General features: G+C 46.3%; 1 protein-coding gene across 1 annotated transcript in view; it reads right to left on the bottom strand.

Annotated features, from left to right (window-relative positions):
- ABCA4 (ATP binding cassette subfamily A member 4) overlaps nucleotides 1–22242 on the bottom strand; it is a 110561-nt gene that overhangs the window by 55684 nt on the left and 32635 nt on the right. Inside the window, exons 9-18 of the mRNA XM_058302953.2 lie at nucleotides 21639–21861; nucleotides 18340–18561; nucleotides 15514–15718; nucleotides 10333–10398; nucleotides 7768–7857; nucleotides 5181–5355; nucleotides 3214–3345; nucleotides 2142–2281; nucleotides 1602–1739; nucleotides 414–607 (exon numbers count right to left, since the gene is read on the bottom strand). Coding sequence (XP_058158936.1) covers nucleotides 414–607; nucleotides 1602–1739; nucleotides 2142–2281; nucleotides 3214–3345; nucleotides 5181–5355; nucleotides 7768–7857; nucleotides 10333–10398; nucleotides 15514–15718; nucleotides 18340–18561; nucleotides 21639–21861 — 1585 coding nt within the window. The remainder of the gene's footprint in view (nucleotides 1–413; nucleotides 608–1601; nucleotides 1740–2141; nucleotides 2282–3213; nucleotides 3346–5180; nucleotides 5356–7767; nucleotides 7858–10332; nucleotides 10399–15513; nucleotides 15719–18339; nucleotides 18562–21638; nucleotides 21862–22242) is intronic.

The following is a 22242-nucleotide window of genomic DNA, read 5'->3' as shown; positions in this document are numbered from 1 at the left end:
AGGCCTTTTCTTAGCTTTCATTTACCAGTAGAACTCTGGCTTAATTGGAGAACATAAATGTTGGAATGAAACAATGCAAGAGTAAAGAACCACTCTTCTTAAAACAGCACAGCCCTGCAGAACAAGATATTCACTTCCATTTTGCCCCAAGCCAATATGTAGTTTCAGATTGCCTGAGTGTAATGACCTCAGGCCATTTAAAAACAGGTTTTTCATTTGGGCAAAGCATCTCTGCAGGAGTGCTCAGAATGCCAGTTTTTCAAAATCTTCCGCAAACAGTCCTAGAAGCCAAGGGCCAATTCTGACGGCCAGCACCCGATGTGGGTCGAAATGCCCGGAACGGTGGCAACCACACGGCGGTAGCTGTTTTAGGAACAGCCCTGTGTTCCCTCTCACCTAGGGTGGGCACATACCTCACAGCCTCCTCTCTGGCTTTGGATGTTTTTCATCTTGCGCACCAAGGTCAAATAGAAGCCTGTGCCAAAGCAGTTCTTCAGGAAGAGCGGGGTGCCCGAGCAGTAGAGCCTGCCCTGGGAAAGGATGGCGATGCGGTCCCCGAGGAGGTCCGCCTCATCCATGTGGTGAGTGGACATGATGATGGTTCTCCCTGCAAGGGGAGAGGCCGGGGTGCGGGGGTCACCTAACAGGCCCTGGGTGGATGCATTGTGGTAGAGCATGTGCGCTGACTACAGCCGTCTCCCAGTTTCATGTGCACCCAAACTGGGAGTTAAACAAAAAACAAGGGGGCTGATTCTGCAGCAAATTTCAGGATAGCAGAATAACAATGACAACACCCAACATTTGTAAAAAACCCTACGCATTGTAAAGCTCTATCGTGCACACAATAATGAAATGTCCCATAGGTGACATTTCATTATTGTCATATTGGTTGCACTCCGTGTGTGTATTCTCTGGATCCTTAAGCTCCACATGTAGAACCTTTGCAAAGAACACACACACATACTTTTATATTAACTGGAAATGTCATTAAAAGAAAAAGGTAATGACAATTCTGGGATGGCAGACCATCAGTGAAAGACATGGGTTGACACTGAGAATAGAGAGACGGGGACCCCCTTATTCGACCACACTGTCACTTACACAGGCACTGTGAGCTCTGCTTGCTGTCTCTTTTGGATCTGCACCCTCTGGTTGGAGGATGCCCTCAGAGAGAAGGAAACATCTCAGTTTGAGACCTTCCCGCCTGTCCTTTAGTGCACTGAATTCTCAGCATGTAGCCCACATACCTGATCCTGAGTGACCATCCCATAGACATGAAACTTCCTGAGATTTTTGTAGATGACTTGGGTCCCTTTAGCCAAAGGAGAATATCACCTAGAGCTGCACCCATAATTCCAAGACAGAAGGGCTTGGAGTTGAGAGAACTTTCTAGAATGTTCTGGGAAGAAGGCTGCTTACGTTGGTGTAAAATCTCAGGAGGCTTCAGCTGAAACTTAGATTCACGCAAGTCACTAGTCAAGCCCCCCCTGAGTGCGGTTACTGCTGTTAGCGCACTCAGTTGTGAAATGCCAGGAGTGAGCGAGTGGGCACCACAGGCGAAGCCTCACTGAGGGCCCCGGGCACTGAGCAGTGGCCATTACCCGAGCGATACTTCAGGAGCAGGTCCCAGATAGAGCGCCTCGAGTAGGGGTCCACTCCGGAGGTGGGCTCGTCCAGAACGACCACCTTGGCATCTCCCACGAAGGCAATAGCAACAGACAGCTTCCTCTGCAGGCCGCCTGGAGAGGAATGGCGGGGACGAGAGACACCCAGGCGGGCAGTGTGAGGCGGTGCCCCAGATCCGGCAGCGGTCTGACACAGTCCACTTGGATGTGTACGCAGCGTTCCAAACCCTGGCAGTGCAGAAAGGGCCATCCCTGTCTCCTAGCATCTGATCATTTGAAGACTGCCCCCTCATCTTAGTTCAAACACGTAGACATCAGAACAAATAAAGCCCAGGCCGCTGCAAGGCAGTGGTCATTGTGGGAGGTTACCCAGAAGTGGGCTGCTCTGAGCGTCGCAGAAAAACTGTATAGAAGTGCCCCAACTCTTGGGAGCTTTCCTGTTAAAAGGCCCCCATGCCTCGGCCCCTCTGAGGTGTCCTGGGAAACAGTGGCACCAGTCTTGCTCTAGCCCAGCACCTGATAGATCCTGAGCTGCTTCCCTCCTCTTGTGGTGGAGACCCGTGTCTTCTAGGATGGCTTCCATCTCCAGCTGGGCCTCCTCCCGGGACTTGCCCTTCAGCTGGGCATAGAACAGGATGTGTTCAGCCACTGTGAGGCTATGGGGACGGGACAAGGAAAAAGGCAGTGGATTCGATAGCTCCCCTTCTGGGCATCGATCTTAACAGAAACAATCAAGGATGAATACAAACATTTCGCACTCAAGATGCCCACTGTGGTGTGTAGAATACAAACGCAGAACTAAAAACGGTGCCTAGATATCTAACAAGAGGGGACTGCCTAAACAGTGCATTTATACAATGGAATAGTATGTACACATTAAAAATTATTTTTGGAAGAATATTTAATGACATGAAAAGATGTTCAAGACGCTTAGGTTTAAAAAAGCAATCACGTGTTTTAAGGTGGCAGCTTATAAAATTCTATGCATAGTTTCATGCTCTTTTATACCTTTTAAGTATATGTGCCTATCTATATACTACAGGAGAAATTTCTGAAAAAAATTATTTGTCAGGGTGTTAATAGTGGTTACCTCTGGGTGGTGAAATTATAGGTTACTTTAATTTTCTTCTTTTTTATTTAATCTTTCCTTCCTCCCTCCCTGCCTTCCTTCTTCCTCCCTCTTTCTCTGTTTCTTTTTCTCTTTCTTAATAACGATTATATTTAGCATTTTAGATAATAAATAAAAGATACTTTAATTGGGAAAAAGTAACTGGAAAGCCCTCTGAAAAGTCAGTCTTTAGTGCCATGGCTTAAAAGGGGAAAGGGAACGATGTTCTCCCCATTAGCCCCTGCCAGGAAGCGTTTGGGGGCAGACACAGTGAGAGACACAGTGGCATCACACCTGAGGGGAGCTCGGTTCCGCACATCAGCGCGCAGTCCCATTCTCTGAGGGACACTTCCCATTTCAAGACAAAGGCAGCACCGCCCGTTCCCACACCTGCTGTGCCCAAGCTGGGCTCTCGAGAGCGTGTGCATGCAGGGTGGCAGAGAGGAGAGGCACCGCAGCCTCGATTCCTGCTTCACTTACTGGTGGAACAGGATGTTGTGCTGTGGACACATGCCGAGGCTCTGCCGGACAGCGTCTAGGTTGGTTTCAATGTCCTTTCCCCCAATGAGCACAGTCCCGGACGTCGGCGGCAACAGACCCGTCAGGATGGACCTGCCAAACGCGGGAGGCAGTGGGCAGAAGAGCTCAGGGCGCAGTCCCTCCCCGGGGTCGCAGAGGGCTCTCACAGTGATTCTGGCCCAGGGCTCTGAAACGAACCCCATCACGTGCGGGGGGACCTGCAGTTCCATGCGAAGGGTTTATCGCCTGTGTGTGCATCCAGTCCTAATGCAGATGGCCACGCCTGGCTCCCTCCTCCGCCTCTATTATTTCCTGAAGGCTCCCAGGCACTCAGCCCTCCAGCCTCAGCCCTTCAAGTATAGTCAAGGAACCCTTCCAAATCAGCTACCACAGTGCCCGGCACTGTAGGGGCTGGTAGAAGGTGTTTAGTACGTGGGAAAATGGTCTGCCTGCTGGGTGTTGAAAAGCTAGACATCACCACTACCAAGGTGTGAGCGAATTCTGGGTACACAGCAGGCAGTCAGTGTGTATTTGTTGATTAATTGATTGAAGCCAGGCATGGGAATTACCAGCAAGAGTATCACCTTTCGATCCCAAAGTGAAAAAGTTCAATAGCAACTACGAAATGTTCTGTAAAATGGGAAAAAAGGACTCCCACCTCATTGGGTTGTAGTGAGAATTAAATGAGTTAATAAGCGTAAAGCACTTAGAAGGGGTGCCAGTATAAAGTAAAGCTCAAAATAGTAAGTACTATGATTACTAAACACCCTGTTTTGACCCCCAGGGGAGGCTGCATTTCAGCAGTCAGTGAAGTCATCTGCTTCCCTTTGAGAAGCCCTGAGCTCCTGGATGGAACTCGAGGCTCTGACCCTGGTAGTTAACAAGGAGAGAAATGAGATCGAGCTAGTGCTGCTGCACCCAGCTCTGTCCTTGAGCTCAGATAGCATCTCAGCCTATCCGGACTTGTACGTAGAAGCTGAAATCTCTGTTGATCAGCCACTAGAGGGAAACAGAACCAAATCTATAATGGCGCGAGCCCCACATTCCATTCACACTGAACAACCCTCAAAGAACATTCCAACACAGGGTGTACACTTTGCTGTTCCTTCCTGGGGCTTTGCAAGACTGCGTGTCACACGGGTTCATTGCCGCCTGAGGGGCCTGCCTCTGCTGCTCCTTGGGAAACCTTAGCTAGCTGTGATCTCCATCTCAGCAGATGGCACTCAGGACCTTAGAGAAGCTGGAGAGCTGCCTGAACTGAGAGGTCTGCACAGAGCCCTGCATCTTCCCTGAACTTGACTTTTAGTTGCCAGGCTATTACCCCACAAGGCCCTGTAGAGAATGCATCCTGTTTACTTTTTCCAGAATTACCACCAGTCCCTATTAGGGGCCCCACGTTTTGTCAAGCCTGCCTAATAAAAGGTAGGAAAAGAAATGCTGCTTGGAAACAAGTGTCACTCTACAAAAGCAGAACAAGTGGTGGAGACGACTTCATCATCACCATAAACGATAGTAACACTTCAAGGATTGGGGTGGGGGCAGGGAGGGGGACCCTGAGACATCAGACACAAGAGGACAATCGTGGGAGAGAAGGGCTCTGGTTCTTGCCTCCACTGAATCCCTGGAATTCAGTGACCTTGGGGAAGTCACTTCAACTTGCTGAACATCCTCTTCCTTGGGCACACAAAAGGGGCAATAAACCTACTCCACTCCCTCTCAGGTTTCTTGTGAGGAACAAATGAAATGTGTGGGCGAGCTTTGAATTCTGCAGTGCATTTTACACATTCTTGGGACCACAAATAGAGACTACATTTTTGTCACTAAAAGTCAGTGTGAAAGAATGGGTTGCATGCAACAGGGGCAGAAAAAAGTCAAGAAATGAGAGAATAGAATGGCAAAGCGCAAAGCTTCTTTGCTCAAAGACTTACAAGGTGGTGGTTTTCCCTGCTCCATTGTGCCCAAGGATTGCGGTGATCTGGTCCTCATAGAAGGTAATGTTAAGACGGTCCACAGCCGGCTTGCCATGGGGCTCAAAAATCTTTACCAGATTCTTCACACACACCCCAGGAACCAGGCCTGGAAGCTCCCGTTCAAAGAAGGAGTCTTGGAGGAAAAAAATGGAGCTTATGTAACTGTAACACCTTAATGTGTGCATTCCCCAGGGTTCTTTCTTTAGACCATGGCTGTCTGCCTATAATTGCACCTACTCCTGTGTCTTCAGCTATGACCCTATAAAGTGCAACAGCTAAACCTACAGAATGATAACGATTATGCTATCTAACATGTATCAAGCACTTACTATGTGCCAGGCACTGCTTCAAGTGCTTTACATGGATGTGGCAGTTTGAGATTATTTTATGAATTCCAAAAAGAGAAAGATTATGCTTGTGAACTAATCTGTTCCTCTGTGTATGGTACCCTTTGATTGTATTAAATTCAGCTGAGGGTCCTTTGATTCGATTACTTGGTAAGATAGCTTTAGGGCTTTGGTTGGACTACCTCGGTGAGGCAAGACTCAGCTTGAGGCTCTACCTCTTTGCTGGGTCTGATATAAATGGGAATACAGAGCAAGACTCATTCAGACAGACACAGGAAAAGGAAGCCACCGTGTTTGATCCTGCCACGTGAGAGAGGATCCTGTAAGCACAAAACCCCAAGAGGCTGGGCCCATGGAGCAGCTCAAGAGGAAAAGATGAGCCTGAAGTGGAAGGCAGAAACCTGGGCAGAAGTCAGTGGCCATCTTGCTTCACCATGTGGCAACACACCAGGATCAACAGCAGCTGACTTTGGTGAGAAAGCATCTCTGATGGTGCCTCGGTTTGGACTTTTCATGGCCTTGAAACTGTAAGCTTTTATCCCAAATAAATACCCTTTATAAAAGCCAACACATTTTTGGTACTTTGCATCAGCAGCCCTTTGGCAAACTAAAACCACGCGTTACCTCATTTTATCCTTCTAAGAGCCATATAGGGTTGACATCATTATGCCCATTTCTACAGATGAGGAAACCTATAACACAAATGCATCAAATCCCATCAGGGTCACACGGCTCAGAAGAGGAAGAACTGGGACTTGAACCCAGGTTCTCTTGCTCCAGCAACCATGCTCATCACAGTCTGCTTGCTGCCTTTGTAGAGCATTAGCCCACACTCAGCCCTCAGTGCCATGCCCTCATTTCCAACTGACTGGGGCATTTCATCATGGATTTCTGGTAGCAGTTCAAGTGTTCATCCTCTCAAAATTTCTCTTCAGACTCTCCCATGTGCATTTCTGGAAGCACCCCTGGTCATCTTGGCTCAAATCATTGAGTCACCTTTGACTAAAGTTAGCTTCTTGCTCTTCAGAATTCTAAGGTTTCTCCAACTCACCACTGTCCCTCAAGCTCCCCCAGCCCCCACTTTCAATGCCCATGCCCCCTCCAGTGCAGACCTTCATTATGTGCTCTCTCCTTTCTCTGACCTCCAGTCTCTTCCTACCTACACAGCACAACTTAATTTATTGTCTTAACATTGTAGTTCTGAGCATTTACTCCACTGTGAAAACAAAACAACACACATCTCATTGCTCCTTCTATTTGTGCCTTCTCTGACTGAGGTGGACTGAACCCCAGATCCCTCATTTTGGCCTTGGAGTTCCACTCGAGGGGCAGGATCTTCCCAGAGGCCTTGGTGACCCCCAACAAGCTCTGTGAGGAGTTGTGTCATGGACCTCAGTGGTACGAAATGGCACCTGGGATGGGCTTAAGGGCACGGAGGCTGTGCTCACTTATGCAGAGTCAGGCAAAGTCCAGAGGCCATGCCTACCTCTTGCAGATGAGAGCAAGAGCATTTTAATATCCCCAGAGTGATGCTATGAACCTAGGGAATGGAAACCCTTAAGAGGGGTACAGAACCATTTGAGAGGGAAGGTGGGGGGGGGGGGGGGCAAAGGCTGGGGAAACTGCTTGCAAACCTGGTCCATCACATCAGTTCTGGAATTATTAGGTAACTTCCACTGTCAGGAAAGGCTTTTTTGATGGCTTGAATGAATGGGCTTCTAGATTTGTAAATCACGAGTGAAGGGTAGTCAGCTCTACTAGAGCTCTCTTTCCCGCTGTGCACAGAAGCAAGGCTTAGCATTTATTTTTGTCTTTCCTTATAACTCATATCCGCTTTAAGTCCCAGTGACCCAAGTTATTGTTCTTGCTAAATCCTCGGAAGTCAGCACATTTGTGCAACTCACTTGGGATTTGCCTAACAAGGGCACAAACACACTACATACTTGGGATTTGCTTTCTCCAGGAAATATGCATTAATGTCTGGGCCGGACCATTCATTCCCCACACGTGCAGCTGGACCCTTGAGAAGGTATCAGGTTAACACTTGTTAACAGAGATTCAATTTCCTGGGTTTCATTTCCCCCTAGGCATGAGGTGTTTTGTTCTGGCCCTTTGCAGCCTTCAGAGCATTCTCCTTGCCTCTGCATGTGTTCTTTTTTGGGGGAGGGTTATTTATTTATTTTATTTTATTTATTTACCACGGATTCCCTCCGGGTGTTCTGGATCCTCCATTTCTTCTGTTATGGGTTCAGTCTTCTCCAGGGCCCTTTCTTCTCTGGTTGAACATCCTGTACCAACAGAAAGCCAATGTTACTCTCCCAGTGAGAGCTGAGAATCAGCTATGGCAGGAAAGGAGGGAAGAAGTCGGGGGCTGGGGGGCAAGGAGATTCCTACTACCACGGGAAAACTGGTTCCCTCAGGAGGCCAAGTCGGCGCTCCGGGAGACCGGCCCTGAGTGTGGCCTGCCAGCCTTAGGCCTGCTGCGGGCCCGAGCACTGAAACCAGGTGTTCTGGCCTCCCAGAGTCCTGTTGTGCAATCTCTGCCAGACCCTGAGGGGGTTTGGTAAGGTGAGCTCCAGATTTAGAGTCTCACCTCATCCTCCTTTAGTGCCAGGAGTGGCTCACAATGTCAGAAACGGCGATTTAAAAAGAAATTACACAACTAGGATTGGATTTGAAGTGTTTGCATTTTCTTTAGCACACCAGCGGTACTTTTCACCCCAGTCCGGAAGATATCAAAGTCGTGGAAAAAAGTCCATTCAAGGTGATGTGACGGGCAGCCAGCTTGAGTTACCGCTTGAGAAACGGCTTACCCGAGAAGTGGGCTGCACAGGCCTTCAAGTATCTTGGTGGGATTTTAACACTAGGGTTGAACCTGGTTGAGATACAGCACGGGCAAGGGTGGAACACACACCCAGCCCCTTTTTGTAGTCTTGGCACTTAGCTTAAAAGGACATCCAGGACATCCTGAAAGGGGAAGAGAAGCCAAAGGCCCAGCCTGCCAGAGAGGAAAGCAGGGGCAGGAGGAAATGGCTCCCGCCAGGCACCTCCAGCCGCTCGGCCTCAAGTGCACACGTGTGAGCGGCGAGCTCTTCAGTGCTGTAGCCGGCGGCGGCCTCTGTGGATCTGAAAGATGCGTGACAGAGAGGCAACTGGCGTGCCTGCTGATGGGGACACGCCACCTTCAGGCCTTCCATTTCTACCCTAAGGGCTGTTTTAAACCTAGTTCTCAAAGTTCCTTTGATCATGCTAATGGCTAACATACCGTACTAATATGTCATAAAATAGCAGAAGGGAAATGAACTTCTAAAGAGTTTAGTCATTGGAGTAAGTCCTTCACCAGGAAATCTGTGTCCCAGTTCTAGATTTTTCTCTCAAGTGACCAACAGGAACTTGAGCAGGTCACATCTCTTGGGCTCTATTTCTTCATTTTTGAACGGAAGGGGCTAGGTAGGAAAACGCAAATGATTTTCAGATTTTAGAGTTTTAAGAATCTATTTTAGTCTAGCCTGTGAGACAAGTGAAAAATATTTGGCTGCTGTCAGGCAAAAATATATGTGATTCATCTTTTGAAGGAGGCTATGTTTGTCTTAAGAATTTTTCTTTCCTGAGAGTCTCTATCTGCTGGGATTGTAGAAAAAAAATGCCCACAAGTCCTGATATTCATTGACATTGGGAACATTCCAGGAGCACTGAGGTGTGTTGAAAATTCTCACCTATGATGGGATTATAACATGATTGTCATAATGAAATGTAAAAGCATACAGACAGACAACTGACATAATGGAAAAGTACAGAGTTATTGAAGTTTGTTTGGATCATTAAAAAACAAAACAAAACAAAAAGCCCTATCCAAGCCTTAAATCCTACCCAAGCCTGTTTAAAGAGAAAACAAACATCTATAAATCCTGGCCCAGAAACAATAAGACAAAGTAAAGAACAGATAGATGAGAAATAAAACAGATCAGAAAGTATTTCTTTTGCTTCCAGAACGTCCAGCTCCAGGGGTGCCCCCTGCTCTTCCCTTTGGAATTTTTCTGCCTCCTCATACTTCACAAAAGAGCCCTGGTTTTCCCCACTTCTAGAACTTTCCTTCGGCCTGCCACCTTGTTCAGTAGGAAAGGTAATTTTTGTCTGAGATACATGCTGGTCAAATGCCTTTTATTCCTCTTCCCAGGACCTCCTGGGAGTATTTGCCTTGAAGATCGGTAGCCCTGCCCCAGCCTCTGGATGGCCCCTCCCCTTGACAGAATTAATTAATTCATAGTTGAAAAAGTGGAGAGGAGTAGAAAAGCAGGAGGGGAGGCAGCAGACAGCCAATGCAAAGAGTCCTTCGTGATGCTCTGGTTCTCTTGACCCTAAACTGAGAAGCTGCAAAAGTCAGTTACACCCTAAAGTGATGTGGCCTTCTTTTGCGAGGGTAATTTAATTCACCAGGCACAGCTTGTACAGCCTGCAGGGTTTATCATTGCTCCGACTCGCACCGGGCCTGGTGTCCCTCAGGCTCCCAGGGGCGGTGATGCTGTCCCCACCCCATCCCTGTGGTGCCGAGCCCCCGGCTGGCCGGCTGAGACACCCGGAATCACAGAAAAGGCATAGAAGGGGCACTTGGGGTCCAAAGCCAGCTGCCGGAAATCCCCCTCTAACCTCTTCAGCTGCTCAATTAATGAGGCCACAAGCACAACCTGTGGGCCTTTCACTCAGTAGGTCCAAGGCTCTGGGTCTAACGATTGAAGTTTCGTTTTTGTGTTTAAATAACTCACCTTCACCTCCAAGCCAATAGGACTCTTGCAGAAGGAAGTACCAGGGAAGTGGGGTTCCATAATCTCCTAAAAATAGACAAGCAAATAAAGAGAAAAAGCCTAAACAGTCTCCCTCTCCCACCTTATCACAGTTCTAGAAGACCTAGAATTTCTCTCTCTGAACCTCAGATTGTAACTATAAATATTCATGGTTCACTAACCATAACACAGCCACCCAAGGACTACAAAGACTGCTCTTCCTACATGTTTTCATACAAACGGTTATGTTTTGAGGTAGAACCAGCAACACTAAAATTGACCGTCTTATTACATTTGTTTTTTAAGAAATCATCTCTTTTCAATAGTTTTCCAGATAATGACAATGATGAGCATCACTAACACTTGTTAGATGCTCTCTCTATGCCAGGCATTGCTGGAAGCACCTTCCATGTATTAAATAATTTAATCCTCAAAACAACCCTGCGAGATAGATAGCTTTTATCATTGTACAGATAAGGAAACTGAGGCTCACAGAGGCTGAATTATCTGTCCGAGGTCACAGCTAATTAATGAGAGGTGTACGAAACACATGTGATAACATGGATGAATCTTGAGGACCTTATGTGAGTGAAGCAAGCCAGACATTGAAGGACAAATACTACATGACCTCTCTGATATGCAACAAGCAAACTGAGCTGTCTCAGAGAGCTAAAGACTGGAAGATAGGCTTAAAGGAATCTGGGGGGGAGAGGTAGGTTGCAAGCTGACACCTACATGGGTGAAGTCTATGACAAGCTGGAAGTAAGTATTTGTACTGGGAAGGGATAAGATGGGGGCATAGGGATACCTTTGGGTGGGGCTTTGTGGACTTGAGGGGGGCTAGGGTTGGGAGGATGGGTCAGAACCCAAGGAATTGGGGGGAGGGCTAGGGGGAACCATTGAATATGGGCGAATGTCAGGTATATGGTTGAAACTATACTGTTCAGAAAACTCTTTAGCAAATATAATAAGGAAGGATCATGTGTTTACGGTGCTTAAGGGGGGGCATCTGGTACAGGGGCAAGCTTCTAGGGAGTTTGGATAATGGATATAACCCATTTTGTAGTAGTGGGTTATATCATTGGGTGGAGACCCATACAATGAGTGTGAAGAGGTACCCACATCCTGGGGAGACCTGATGTTCCCAAAGAGAGGGAATTGTGTCTCTGGAGAGGATCGCTGGCTCCCAATTAGTTAGGGCAGTCTAGTATGTCAAGCCCTTAGCATTGTTGCAGTATCTGTAAATCTGGTTCCTCAAGTAGTAAAGACTGAGTGTCACAGTGTACCCTGAGGGGAGGGGGAAAGAGGTATAGCGTGGATGGAAGCAGGGAACTGGTGGCAATGGAAGTGCTCCACAAAATCATGCAATGATGGACATGTCAACTTACATCTAAAGTGTATAAAAGTCTATAAACTAAAATGTAAACTATAATGTAAAACATAAGGAAACTAAAAATTTAGAAATTTGTACAGTTAAAATATAAACAATAATGTAAACCAAAATGGAACCATGTTTGATAGCTATGTTTCAAAATTTGTACATCAGCTGCAGCAAATATAATATGAACATGTAAAGATATCATTGCTGGGGAAAGGGGAAAACGGATATTGGATATCTGGGAGTCCCCTATATTGTGTATGTGAATTACTGTGATCTAAAACGTTTTTGAAGACAAAATTAAAAATTAGAAAAAAAAAAAAGAGAAAGGATGTAGATACTGAGGAAGAAATGAAAGTGCCTTGCCATTGTACATACAGGGCAACACCTTTTACAGTGATGAAAGGCAAAACGTTAGAAACAAAGCTTTATAATAGTTTTTATTTTATTGATACACCAATTTCTTTTTACTTTAGTATTTCTAAATTACTATGTATTCTACTTCTAAACTTTAAACCCATCACTGTATTTCAATTTCCTATTAATTTAATTTGGCAATATATTAGGATTCGTTGTTGAAGTTTTGGACCACAGAGAGGTTCAACGATGGCAGGGGAGGAACTCTGGTGTGGGGTGTTATTGATGGGGGGCACACGGGTGGGGGGGAGTTCTCCAGGGCATGTATATAGGGGACATAAATATGTTAGGATATATGTTGGGTATTTTTATAGTAGTTACAGATACAAACGTCAACTGAGGGAGTGCTGAGTTCCCAACCAGGGGAGCTCTGTCACATTCCCCAGTGGGACAAAAATAATCCCCCAATGACAAAGATCAACAGGAAGGATGGTCCAATAATGAGCCCATGATACTGATGACTATGCTTAGGAGCCTGTGTGGCTGAAATATGAACTAGGTCTAGAGCTGCAGGGTGCCTAAGAGTTACCTTCTGAGAGCCTCCACGTTGCTCAAATGTGGCCACTCTCTAAGCCAAACTCAGCATGTAAATGCATTACCTTTCCCTCAACGTGGGGCATGACTCCTGCAGATGAGCCTCCCTAGCGCGAAGGGATTATTACCAATCACTAATTGGAGAAGCAACTAGAAAGAAACCTAGAATGGAAGGGTCAACTCAGACCAGCAGATTATCTCAGCCTACATGTTGGATCAAATGTTAAAAACTGCTCTTTGACCTTGAATAAAAGGGGGAAATTGCAAAGACAAATGAGTTGATATGGCTAAGAGTCTTCCAAAAAGAGTCAGGAGGTCATCAGAGGGGTCGTGCTTACACACACCTCAGCAAGACCCCAGAAAAAGCCAAGTAGATACAACCCTAGGTACTGGTTCTCCTGAAGGCTATGGAGACCCACAGGGTATGTAATCATGGCATATGGATTTGAAGCTCTGTGTCATGTCAGAGGCCCCTACTTTTGAATTTGTGCTCCTGAGTGTGACAGAGCTGGACTCAGATGTGACTTTTCTACACATGCCTCTTCTGTCACTTTTCCTGAACCTGTGGTTGGGGCTAGGGATGGTCCATACTCAGGAGACTTGAATCTCTGGAACTGCGCATGTGCCAGCTGGGCCCTGAGCCTCAGCAGAGTGGTAACTCCTACTCTCTGGTTCCTTGGTGTTACCCAGATCAGCTAACAGGGAGGTGAAGATTGTCAACCACCACACCAGGGAATCAAGAGTGCCTACAACTGTAAGCAAAGGAATTGCATCCATCATCCATGTGGAATCTAAGCCCCCTCTTGAGCTAGAGGTGGAGGGGACATTGCCATTCCAGGGTCCACGGAATGGAGGAATAAAATATGGACTAGAGTGGACTTATTGATATTCTACTATAAAACTATTGTGACAAGTAATAGAAGAAATTTTAGCATCGAGGTGGAGAAAGTGGCCACAGTAGTTGCTGAGGGCAGGGAGAGAGTAGAAGAGATGTGATGTGGGGGCATTTTTGGAATTTTGAGTAGTCCTTAATGATATTGCAGTGTCAGATGCTGGATTTTATATATCCTGCCATAACCCACTAAGTACTGGGGGAGAGTGTGAACTACAGGTTAAACTATTATCTGTGTAGTGCAGCAGTGCCCCAAAATGTGTTCACCAAGAGCGACGAGTGTGCCACAATGATGAGGGAGGTTGTTGGTGTGGGAAGAGTGGGGTGTGTGGGGGGGTGGGGGATATACAGGAACCTCTTATATTTTTTAGTGTAACTTTTTTTGTGATGTATGTATCTTCGAGAAAGTACAATTTACAAAAGTGATGTGGTAGGGTATGGGGAGTGGGTTATATGGGAACCTCTTATGTTTTATGTTTTTTAATGTAACATTCCTTGTGATCTATTAATTTTAATTTAAAAAAGAGAGAGAGAGGTGTATGGATTTGCATGTGAGCAAGCTGCTTCTGGCCCCACTGCTCTTCACAACCTGCTCTTCTGGCTCCATCCGGCTTTCAAGAACAAGAGGCCCACATTTCTAGCTGAGGTCTAGCAAGTTTTCCTCCTTGCAGAATTCTGTGAGAACACCATCTTTGTTTTTTTTCGATAGTCATCATCTTTTTCATGGACTGTCATCTCCTCAAGGGAAAGCCTGGGTCTGTCTTGTCCACACTTCTATTCCCAGAACCGAGTCCTGCTGAGCCCCACACATGGTTGTTGAACAAATTAAAGCTCTTGGCTACAACAAATCTCTTGGATTTTGCATACATTTTTTACTTCAATACAATTAATTTTGCTTCCAATATCTTCTTCCAATGGCCCAGTGAGACAGAACTGAACAAGGTCAAGTGTGTCACAGTTACCCAGCTAGCTTCCAAACCCAGGCCTCCTGGCCCTCAGTCTAGCATCCTTTGTCCTACCCCAGAGGAGCTGCCTCCATATTTTCATCAACAAAGGTTGCCCTGAAATGACCTGAAAGCATGAGTTTATCCCTGCCCAGCAAACAGGCCCAGCCTTCCTCTCCCCTGCCTTCCCTTGGCCACCGGATCGAGAGCCAGGCCACAGCTGCATAATGCAAGGTGGCCTTTGGGTGACTTGGAGATTTTGTAAATCCTAGCTGCCAGGAAATGCTAATTTGAAGGAAAATTCGATTTTCTGCAATGCAAACACAAAACTGTGCAAATAGCCAATTTTCATTCAGGAGCTGATTATCCATGCTTCAGATTAATTAGATATTTATTCAGTGTCCACCAAATGTCATGCACTATTCTGGGCTCTGGGACTACAACAGTGAACAAAATGACCAGGTGCCGGTTCTCATGGAGATCATATTCTCCTGAGAGTAGACAGTCCATAAACAAACACAAGAAAATATCATATCAGATGGGGAGGAGTGTTTAAAAAAATAAAGTGAGGAAGCAGGAGCACTGAGGAGTGCTATTTATATGGGAATTGATATTTAGATATTTTTAGTCAGAAAAAATCCCTGTGGTAAGATGGCATTTGAACAGACCCAAATGAAGCAAGAAAGCAAGCCTGCAGGTATGGGGTGGGGAGGGGGCAAGAGATGTATGCCTGGCACTGAGAAGAGTAGGTACAGAGGCTCTGAGGAGGAAATGTACTTTGTGTGGGAGAACAGTAAGTAGGACAGTGTGACTGGAGTAGAGGAACATGGGGAAGAAAGGAAGGACATGAGATGAGGACGGTGGCTGGAAGCCAGAGAGCAGAGCATTTTGCAGGCTGGTTCTAAAAGCTTAGAAATTAACTTTAAACTAGATGGGATGGGGGAATGCTGGGGACCTGAAGAGCCAATAACCTTTATGCTATGGAGGGGCACTCTTACCTGGAAACACCTGGTCAAGGTACCAGGCAAGCAAGCCATAGAGAGCAGCATCAAGGAGCATCATCTCCATGGACAGCAGGAAACTGAATTCATCCCCTTCCATGGGACTGTTCCCAATGTTGCCCCACTGCAGCCCCAGGCCTTGCTCTTCAAAGCGAACCAGGTACTCAGTGCCAAACCCAAATGCCACAGGAGACAGCAGGCTCTGCAGTAGGGTCAACACAGCACAGAAGATGATCAGAGGGTCTTGCTCCCAACACTATCGCACCCAGATGCCCACAAGGTAGGAAGGGGGACCGAAAGAGGGTCTGTGCTGCAGCCCCGTCTTAGGGTGGGGTTAAGGCAGTCTTCTCACAGGAAGAGGATTCTGGGAATGCCCCTCGGGACTCAGGGACCAGGCCACTGTCACTGTTGAGTGGAAAAATGTTGAGTCGTAGTGTCATGGAAAAGGCGAAGGAGGGCCACACAGCATATCATGCCAAAGGACCACTTCTTTCCCCTTCCTTCTACCTCTTTCTTCAGATCACACAGTTCTTGGCAGAGCAAAGCTGCCAACTGGAGATGTTTTGGGAAAATTCTGTTTGCAGGGAGCGTTTGTAGCTCAGTGGTTGAGTGGCTGCTTTCCATGTACGAGGCCCCAGGCTCAATCCCCAGTACCTCCTGAAAAAAAAATCTCATTTGAAGAGTCCACAAAGGTCATCAGTATCCTGGGGCAGGCTAGGGAGCTGAGAAGGGATGGTCCCATGACCCCTGAGGTCTGTCCAAGAGGCCAGAAAAGCCTCAGATTACACTGATGACCACCCTTTCGCACCCCAGACTAGGGACAATCATTTTCTTTAAGTTCTCTGTGCAGAAAACAAGTCAACCTAATAGGGAGAGTGCAGAAGGAAGTCTGAAGAGGAAGTTCCCCAGCCAGTTCTCCATGGGTGGCCCCCAATAGGGCAGAAAGCACAGAAGCATGTAGAGACGGATTTGCTGTTCTCAAGTCTACTCTCAGAGGCCTCCTGCAGTGTGGAGGACTCAGAGTGGGGTTCAGAGGCCCTCTCTGCAGGAGGAAAGCATTCTCTAGCTGTGTTTTCAAAAAAAACCCTTTTTAAAATCTCAGCCCAGCCCTGGTCCATAGTTATCAGACCTGTAGGTTTCTGGTGGATCTACACACTCAAGAAACTGGCTGTGGCCTCAGAGTACTGGCTGTCTGCCCACTGATTACCAAAATTGCTCCAAAAGCCCTGCTCTGCCCACAGGCTGAGTCATAAGTGTTTCTTGCTACCAGCCCATTGTGATTATTTTAGAAAATTGGGTGCTATATAAATAGCATAATTAATTTCTTATATAACATGAGAAATAAAAGGCAGATACTCCGGCAGCTCTGTCGACACCAAAGTTTGAGTTGGGAGAACAAGTCAGAGTTTAGAGCACGGGCTCTTAACTTTTTCTGTTCCATGCACCCCTTTGCCAGCAGGTGAAAACCACAGACCCCTTACTAAGTCCACATTATGCTGTGTATTATTTAATAAATATATTAACTGCACCAACATGTCCCCACAAGAATAATGTTTTTTTGAATTTCAATTCAAGCTCATGGACCCCTTGTTAAGAACCCCTGCCTTAGAGATTCCCCAAACTAGAGGCAGGTGGCAGTCCTTTCTTGACTCCACCACACAGAGAATTTTGGACAGGGAGATTTTTGAGGACAAGGAAGTGCATGAAAACTGCACCAAGAATGGCCCAGAAAGGCCTGGAGGTTAGCTAGTATTAAAGAGAGATGGAAATGGTTCATTTGAAAACAATTAGAGAAGAGATAGAGACAGTACACAGTGCCTTTGGTTGGGAATCTTGAATTAAGTGGTCTCTGAAGGACTCAAAAGCCCCATTTCTGGGGTATTCTTCTGTTGCACCATAACCTGAAATCTGCCCACTTCCCTAGCAACAGCTAACAGCACAAAACCACAAGTCCGCCCACAAGTTTCTGCCAATCCCCAGCCGCCCCGTAGCCCTCACTCCTCCTGCTCTACCCCGCCCTCCTCATTCTCTATATAACCCACTGCACTTCCTTAATAAAACGGACTTGCGCACAGACCTGGTCTCCGCGGCATTCTTCCTCCCCTCGCTGTGCGTCCTCCATGCCTGAGAGCCCCTCTGATGCTGTCTGCCGTAGCATCAGACGCCACTGTGGTCTAGTCTGACCCCTCCAAACCCCCCCGTCAGCATCGGGGTGCAAGCCGCCCCAGCCGCACTCTTCTGGCAAGTGGGCCTGACTCTGTGGCCTAGGTCAATTCTGTATCTCTTTCTGTGAGTACTGTAGAATACTTTAAAGATACCTGTAGATCAACTCTGATTCAGGGTACTTTGGAGAGAAATAAACACTTTTATTTTTTGTTTATATTTTTAGGAGGTGCCGGGGATTGAACCTGGGACCTCATACATGGGAGGCTGGCGCTCAAACCACTGACCTACACCTGCTCCCACGAGAAATAAACACTCCTCATCAATGCAAACCTCTTTCTGGACAGAACAGTGAGGGTGCAAGCTCCACTAGCTTCTGAATCTTCTCAAACACCAGGGTGGGCCTGACTGGTTGACCTCTTATGGATAAACAAAGGGATCCCAGAGCTGAATTTGATTTGATGAATCAAGCAGGTTGGGCAGGAGTAATTGTTAGGGTGAAGACTGCTCCCACTTTCTGGCCCTGTGGCTTTTAACCCTACGTCTCTTCAAGCCAAATGGCACCTGGACCTCCTCGAGGAAGGGCCAGTCCTCCAGGATGGGCTACAGCCCTTCATGGGTACTGTGCCATGTGCTAGGGGTGAGCCCAAGGCCCCTCACCACAGCCATCTTCAGGTCAGCAGTCACTCGGTCCTGCCAGGCGAAGCAGAGGATGTGCGGCAGGTAGAGGGTGAAGTAGATGATGCCGCTGCAGGCTGCTGCCAGGCTGGCCCTGGAGAAGAAGGTGCTGAGCAGGAAGCACTGCGTGATTGTAGCAGTGGAGAAAGCCAACAGGAACAGGAAGAGGATGAGTGGGTTGCTGTAGCGTAGGATTCTTCCATGCTGAAATCAAAGGGGCCAGGGTCAGTAGTTCCCTCCTCCGAGGTCACCGCCACATGCAGAGGGCGACCTCTGTGCTGTGACTCCAGAGCCTGTTGTTGATGCTTAAATTTCCACACGTAGAGTCTCAATGTTTTGAAACCCTTAATCCTACAACTGCCATTTTCCTTGGGAGGGGTAATACATTAGGCCAGTAATTATTAGGCATTAAGTAAGCCAGGCCTTGGTAGATAGGGGATGGTGTGGAGAAATATATCTAGAGCAGGGAAGGAAGACCTGGCTGGGGGGTCTTGTAGCATCAACAGAGGCCTGGATATACTGAGTAGATGCGGCATAAAAGAGGGAGGTGGGAGACCACTCAAAACAAGCTTTAACATTTGCCTGGAGCCTGGCCTGTTGACTTGATCATTTGAGTTTGTATTCTGAGCTTGGCCATTCACCCGGGTGAGTATATCAGTAATTAATCCCAATCACTTGAAAGTGGATTGACACTCCCCATCCAAGTACATCACACAAATACAAGAACCTATTTGTTACCCATTAACTAATGAGTTGCTTATTTTATGTAGAATATAGGAAAGAACTAGCAAATTTGATAAGAACTGCTGTCCCATTACACTATCAGGATAAACTGAGATGTTCAAATTTATTGGGCTTTCTTGGTTCTCCTTTACTATTGGCATCCTATGAGGAGTTTTATCCTTTGAACATATTGCCAAATCCAAGTAAATCATCCTGTGCTTTTCTAAGGAACTTAAAGGTGTGAATAGTTTCACCTCATAAATGGGTTCTGGTCCATTGGTCGTGCCCCCTGAAGCACTGGGCTCCTCTCAGTAGAAAAGAGAGACCAATTAGCAAGTCTGTCATGGGTATGTGAGAGCTGCCTGGCAATAAATGTGCCACTTATCTGCTATTGCCACCTTTTCTCCCTCATGCTCTCATGCCCGCCAGGCACTGACAGGACAGACCGAAAGTCAGACTAAAGCAAATGGCAAAGGGAGAGGGGGCTGCAAGACAGCCATGCTGAAGAACCGAAGTCTGAGGAAATCTAAATAAAAGTCAAGATTAGGATGCAGAGATCCTGCCTCTATGGGTCAAGGATGTGCCACAACTTCCTGGAAAGTACACTCCTTTCCTTCCTTACCCTGGAACCACAGCAAATTGTCTGTGGCTGAACATGTGGCTTTTGACTGGAAGAACTTTCCTCAGAAGAATGAAATCAATTTCTTATCTCACTCAGAATTGCTCTTCTCAGAAGAATGAAATCAATTTCTTATTCCAGCTCCTTCTCAAAGCAAAGTCCTACAACTTCTAGGGCTCTATGATTCTAATTGACTGACAAAAGACATGTGAGATACTTGGCTGAGCCAACAGTGTCACTGGCCTTGCCTTCCTCTAATGGCCGCTTCTCTTTGTTGTTCCCAATAGCTTGAATAACAATGGAACCTTCCCATTGTCCTTGTTTCCAGCTTCTTTCCTGCATGGTTGAGGTGGGGAGGAAAGATGGGAGAGTCATTCAAAGGAAAACACTGTTTTGGTGAGGAGAGCTGTTTCCGTCCTCACTGCAAGAGTTCTGGTTCCCACAAGGAGAAACCCCTTTGTGTGAGAAACTAGGTGAACTTTCTTTAACTCACATCCCAAAGTCTTTGAAGTCCTAATGCCCCATTCTTATGAAGGCAGATCTCAATGTCCCTTAGCAAAAAACAAAAACAAAAACAAAAACAAAGACAAGGTTTCTTGACCACTGCTAGTCAGATGTGTATGAATTATGACTCCTTGAATTCTGAGATACAGAATATCCTGATGCAGAGGAAAGAAGCAGACTGAAAGAGGGGAAGAAACCTGGGACCCCTAGAGGAAACAAGGAGGTTAGCTTCTCCCTTCATCTCTGTAGTGCCCTGGCATCATTTGCAAATTTAAAGCCACATCCATGTGGGGTCAGGTTGTTTAAGCAGAAAAACCTCTACCCCAGCATTAGTTTTGATAGGGCTGTAATCACAGCTCAATGAATCTCAATGCAACATTAAAAAATAAAACCTTTCAGATTTAGTACATGTTACTTCAAAGAGAAGGGGCAGGACTTCTTTTAACTGGATATGTGATGGAACATTCTTGGACCAGATTTGCACCAACTTTGGTCCAGCATGGAATGGCAGACACTTAGCCAGAGTCTGTGGGTCACCACACATATTATCTAGTACAGAGGAGTTCTTAATATGATAATGGTAAAGAGTAAGAACAAGTTTGATGAGAATTTATCAGGAGTTTGCCAAACCTGAAGTCTAAAGCTTATACCAAATTCCATCAAACAAAACATTAAAAACTACCTAAATTTATGTCCTTATCATTAAACAAGTACAATAAATCACCTACTGTAGAAGAGCTAAGAATGAGGGATTACAGTGTATTAGTAAAGTGAGATTTTCTTTTTGTGAGGGAGTTGCAAGTTTGCAAAGGATAGACCCATGCCTGCTGTCTGTGACCATAAAAACTCTTTATCACTGAAAAAGTATTGACTCCAAATTGCATCTTTTGAAACAGAGAGGTCTTGGAGATTTTGCAGACAGAAGAATGTTCTTTGGTAAAGCCAAAAGAATGGTCACACCAATAAGTGGTGTGACCATGATGATGATTAATGAATAGACCAGATATCTTCCCCTAATACCACTGAAAAGTCTCTCCACATTCCAACCCCAGGCAGTGGGTGGAATGGTAATCCCAGGAAAATGCTCCTTATACTCATTTCTTGTGTGTTTGGAAAAAGAGGACCCTTCTGAAAACACAAGTACCTTGTGCTGGGCTTTGCTCACAGCAGCTTCTCCAGACAGCCCAGGGAAGGGGGCTGGATAATCTATGTAGACTGAGTGACTTCATGAGCAGGAAGTCATGGGGGGAGGGTGCTATGATACAGTGGCTCCTTGAGCTCCAAAGTCTTTGTCTCTCAAGTGTCTTTCCACTTGGCTGAAAGGGTGGCAGCTAAATGTCATGTTCCCCTAGGCACCAGTTCCATAACAGAGGGAAAAGGGTGGGAGGGAAAAAAAACTATTTGAGATTTTTAGAGCCTTCTCCATCTGGCTTACCATGATGAATATCGTCAGGAGGAAGATGCTCATTGACATGATCGAGAAGCTGTCCAGGAACCAGGTACACCAAATCACTGTGTTAGAGACACCCTGATTTTTCAAGGTCTCCTTCAATCTCAACTCCTTCTCCAAGACAATGCTCTTCACAATCATGGAGACAGAATAGATCCAGGCCAGCACCATGAAGAAAGGGAAACAGCGGTTCAGGATGATCATAAAGCTGAAGCGAAAGGAGAGAAGCAGAAGAGAAGAGTGCCCTTTTATTGAATGAATGTGCTGAGAACAAAGCCCAGGTGGAGGGAAGGGAAAGCAGAAAAATATCCACTGGGCATTCAAAGGGCTTAGATATTTTAATTCATTGCCCTTTCGTCCTAAAGCCTTACTTTTTCTTTAGAGCAAATGGTAGTTTTCTGGCTAAACCAGATGTAGGCTCTGTAAATAAAATGAGTATATAAAATCACACCATGTGTGTTACTTACATAGTATGGAACGTCTTTGTAAGTCCTCACTAGAAAAGATAGCAGACTTGATGATGGGAGATACAAGTGGAATGGATAGGTACAAGATAATTGGTACAGAAGCCCAAGAAGGTGAACCACAA

Source organism: Dasypus novemcinctus, chromosome 9 (assembly GCF_030445035.2).
Source record: "Dasypus novemcinctus isolate mDasNov1 chromosome 9, mDasNov1.1.hap2, whole genome shotgun sequence".
In the NCBI taxonomy this organism is placed as follows: Eukaryota; Metazoa; Chordata; class Mammalia; order Cingulata; family Dasypodidae; genus Dasypus; species Dasypus novemcinctus.
This window is presented reverse-complemented; position numbering and strand designations above follow the sequence as displayed.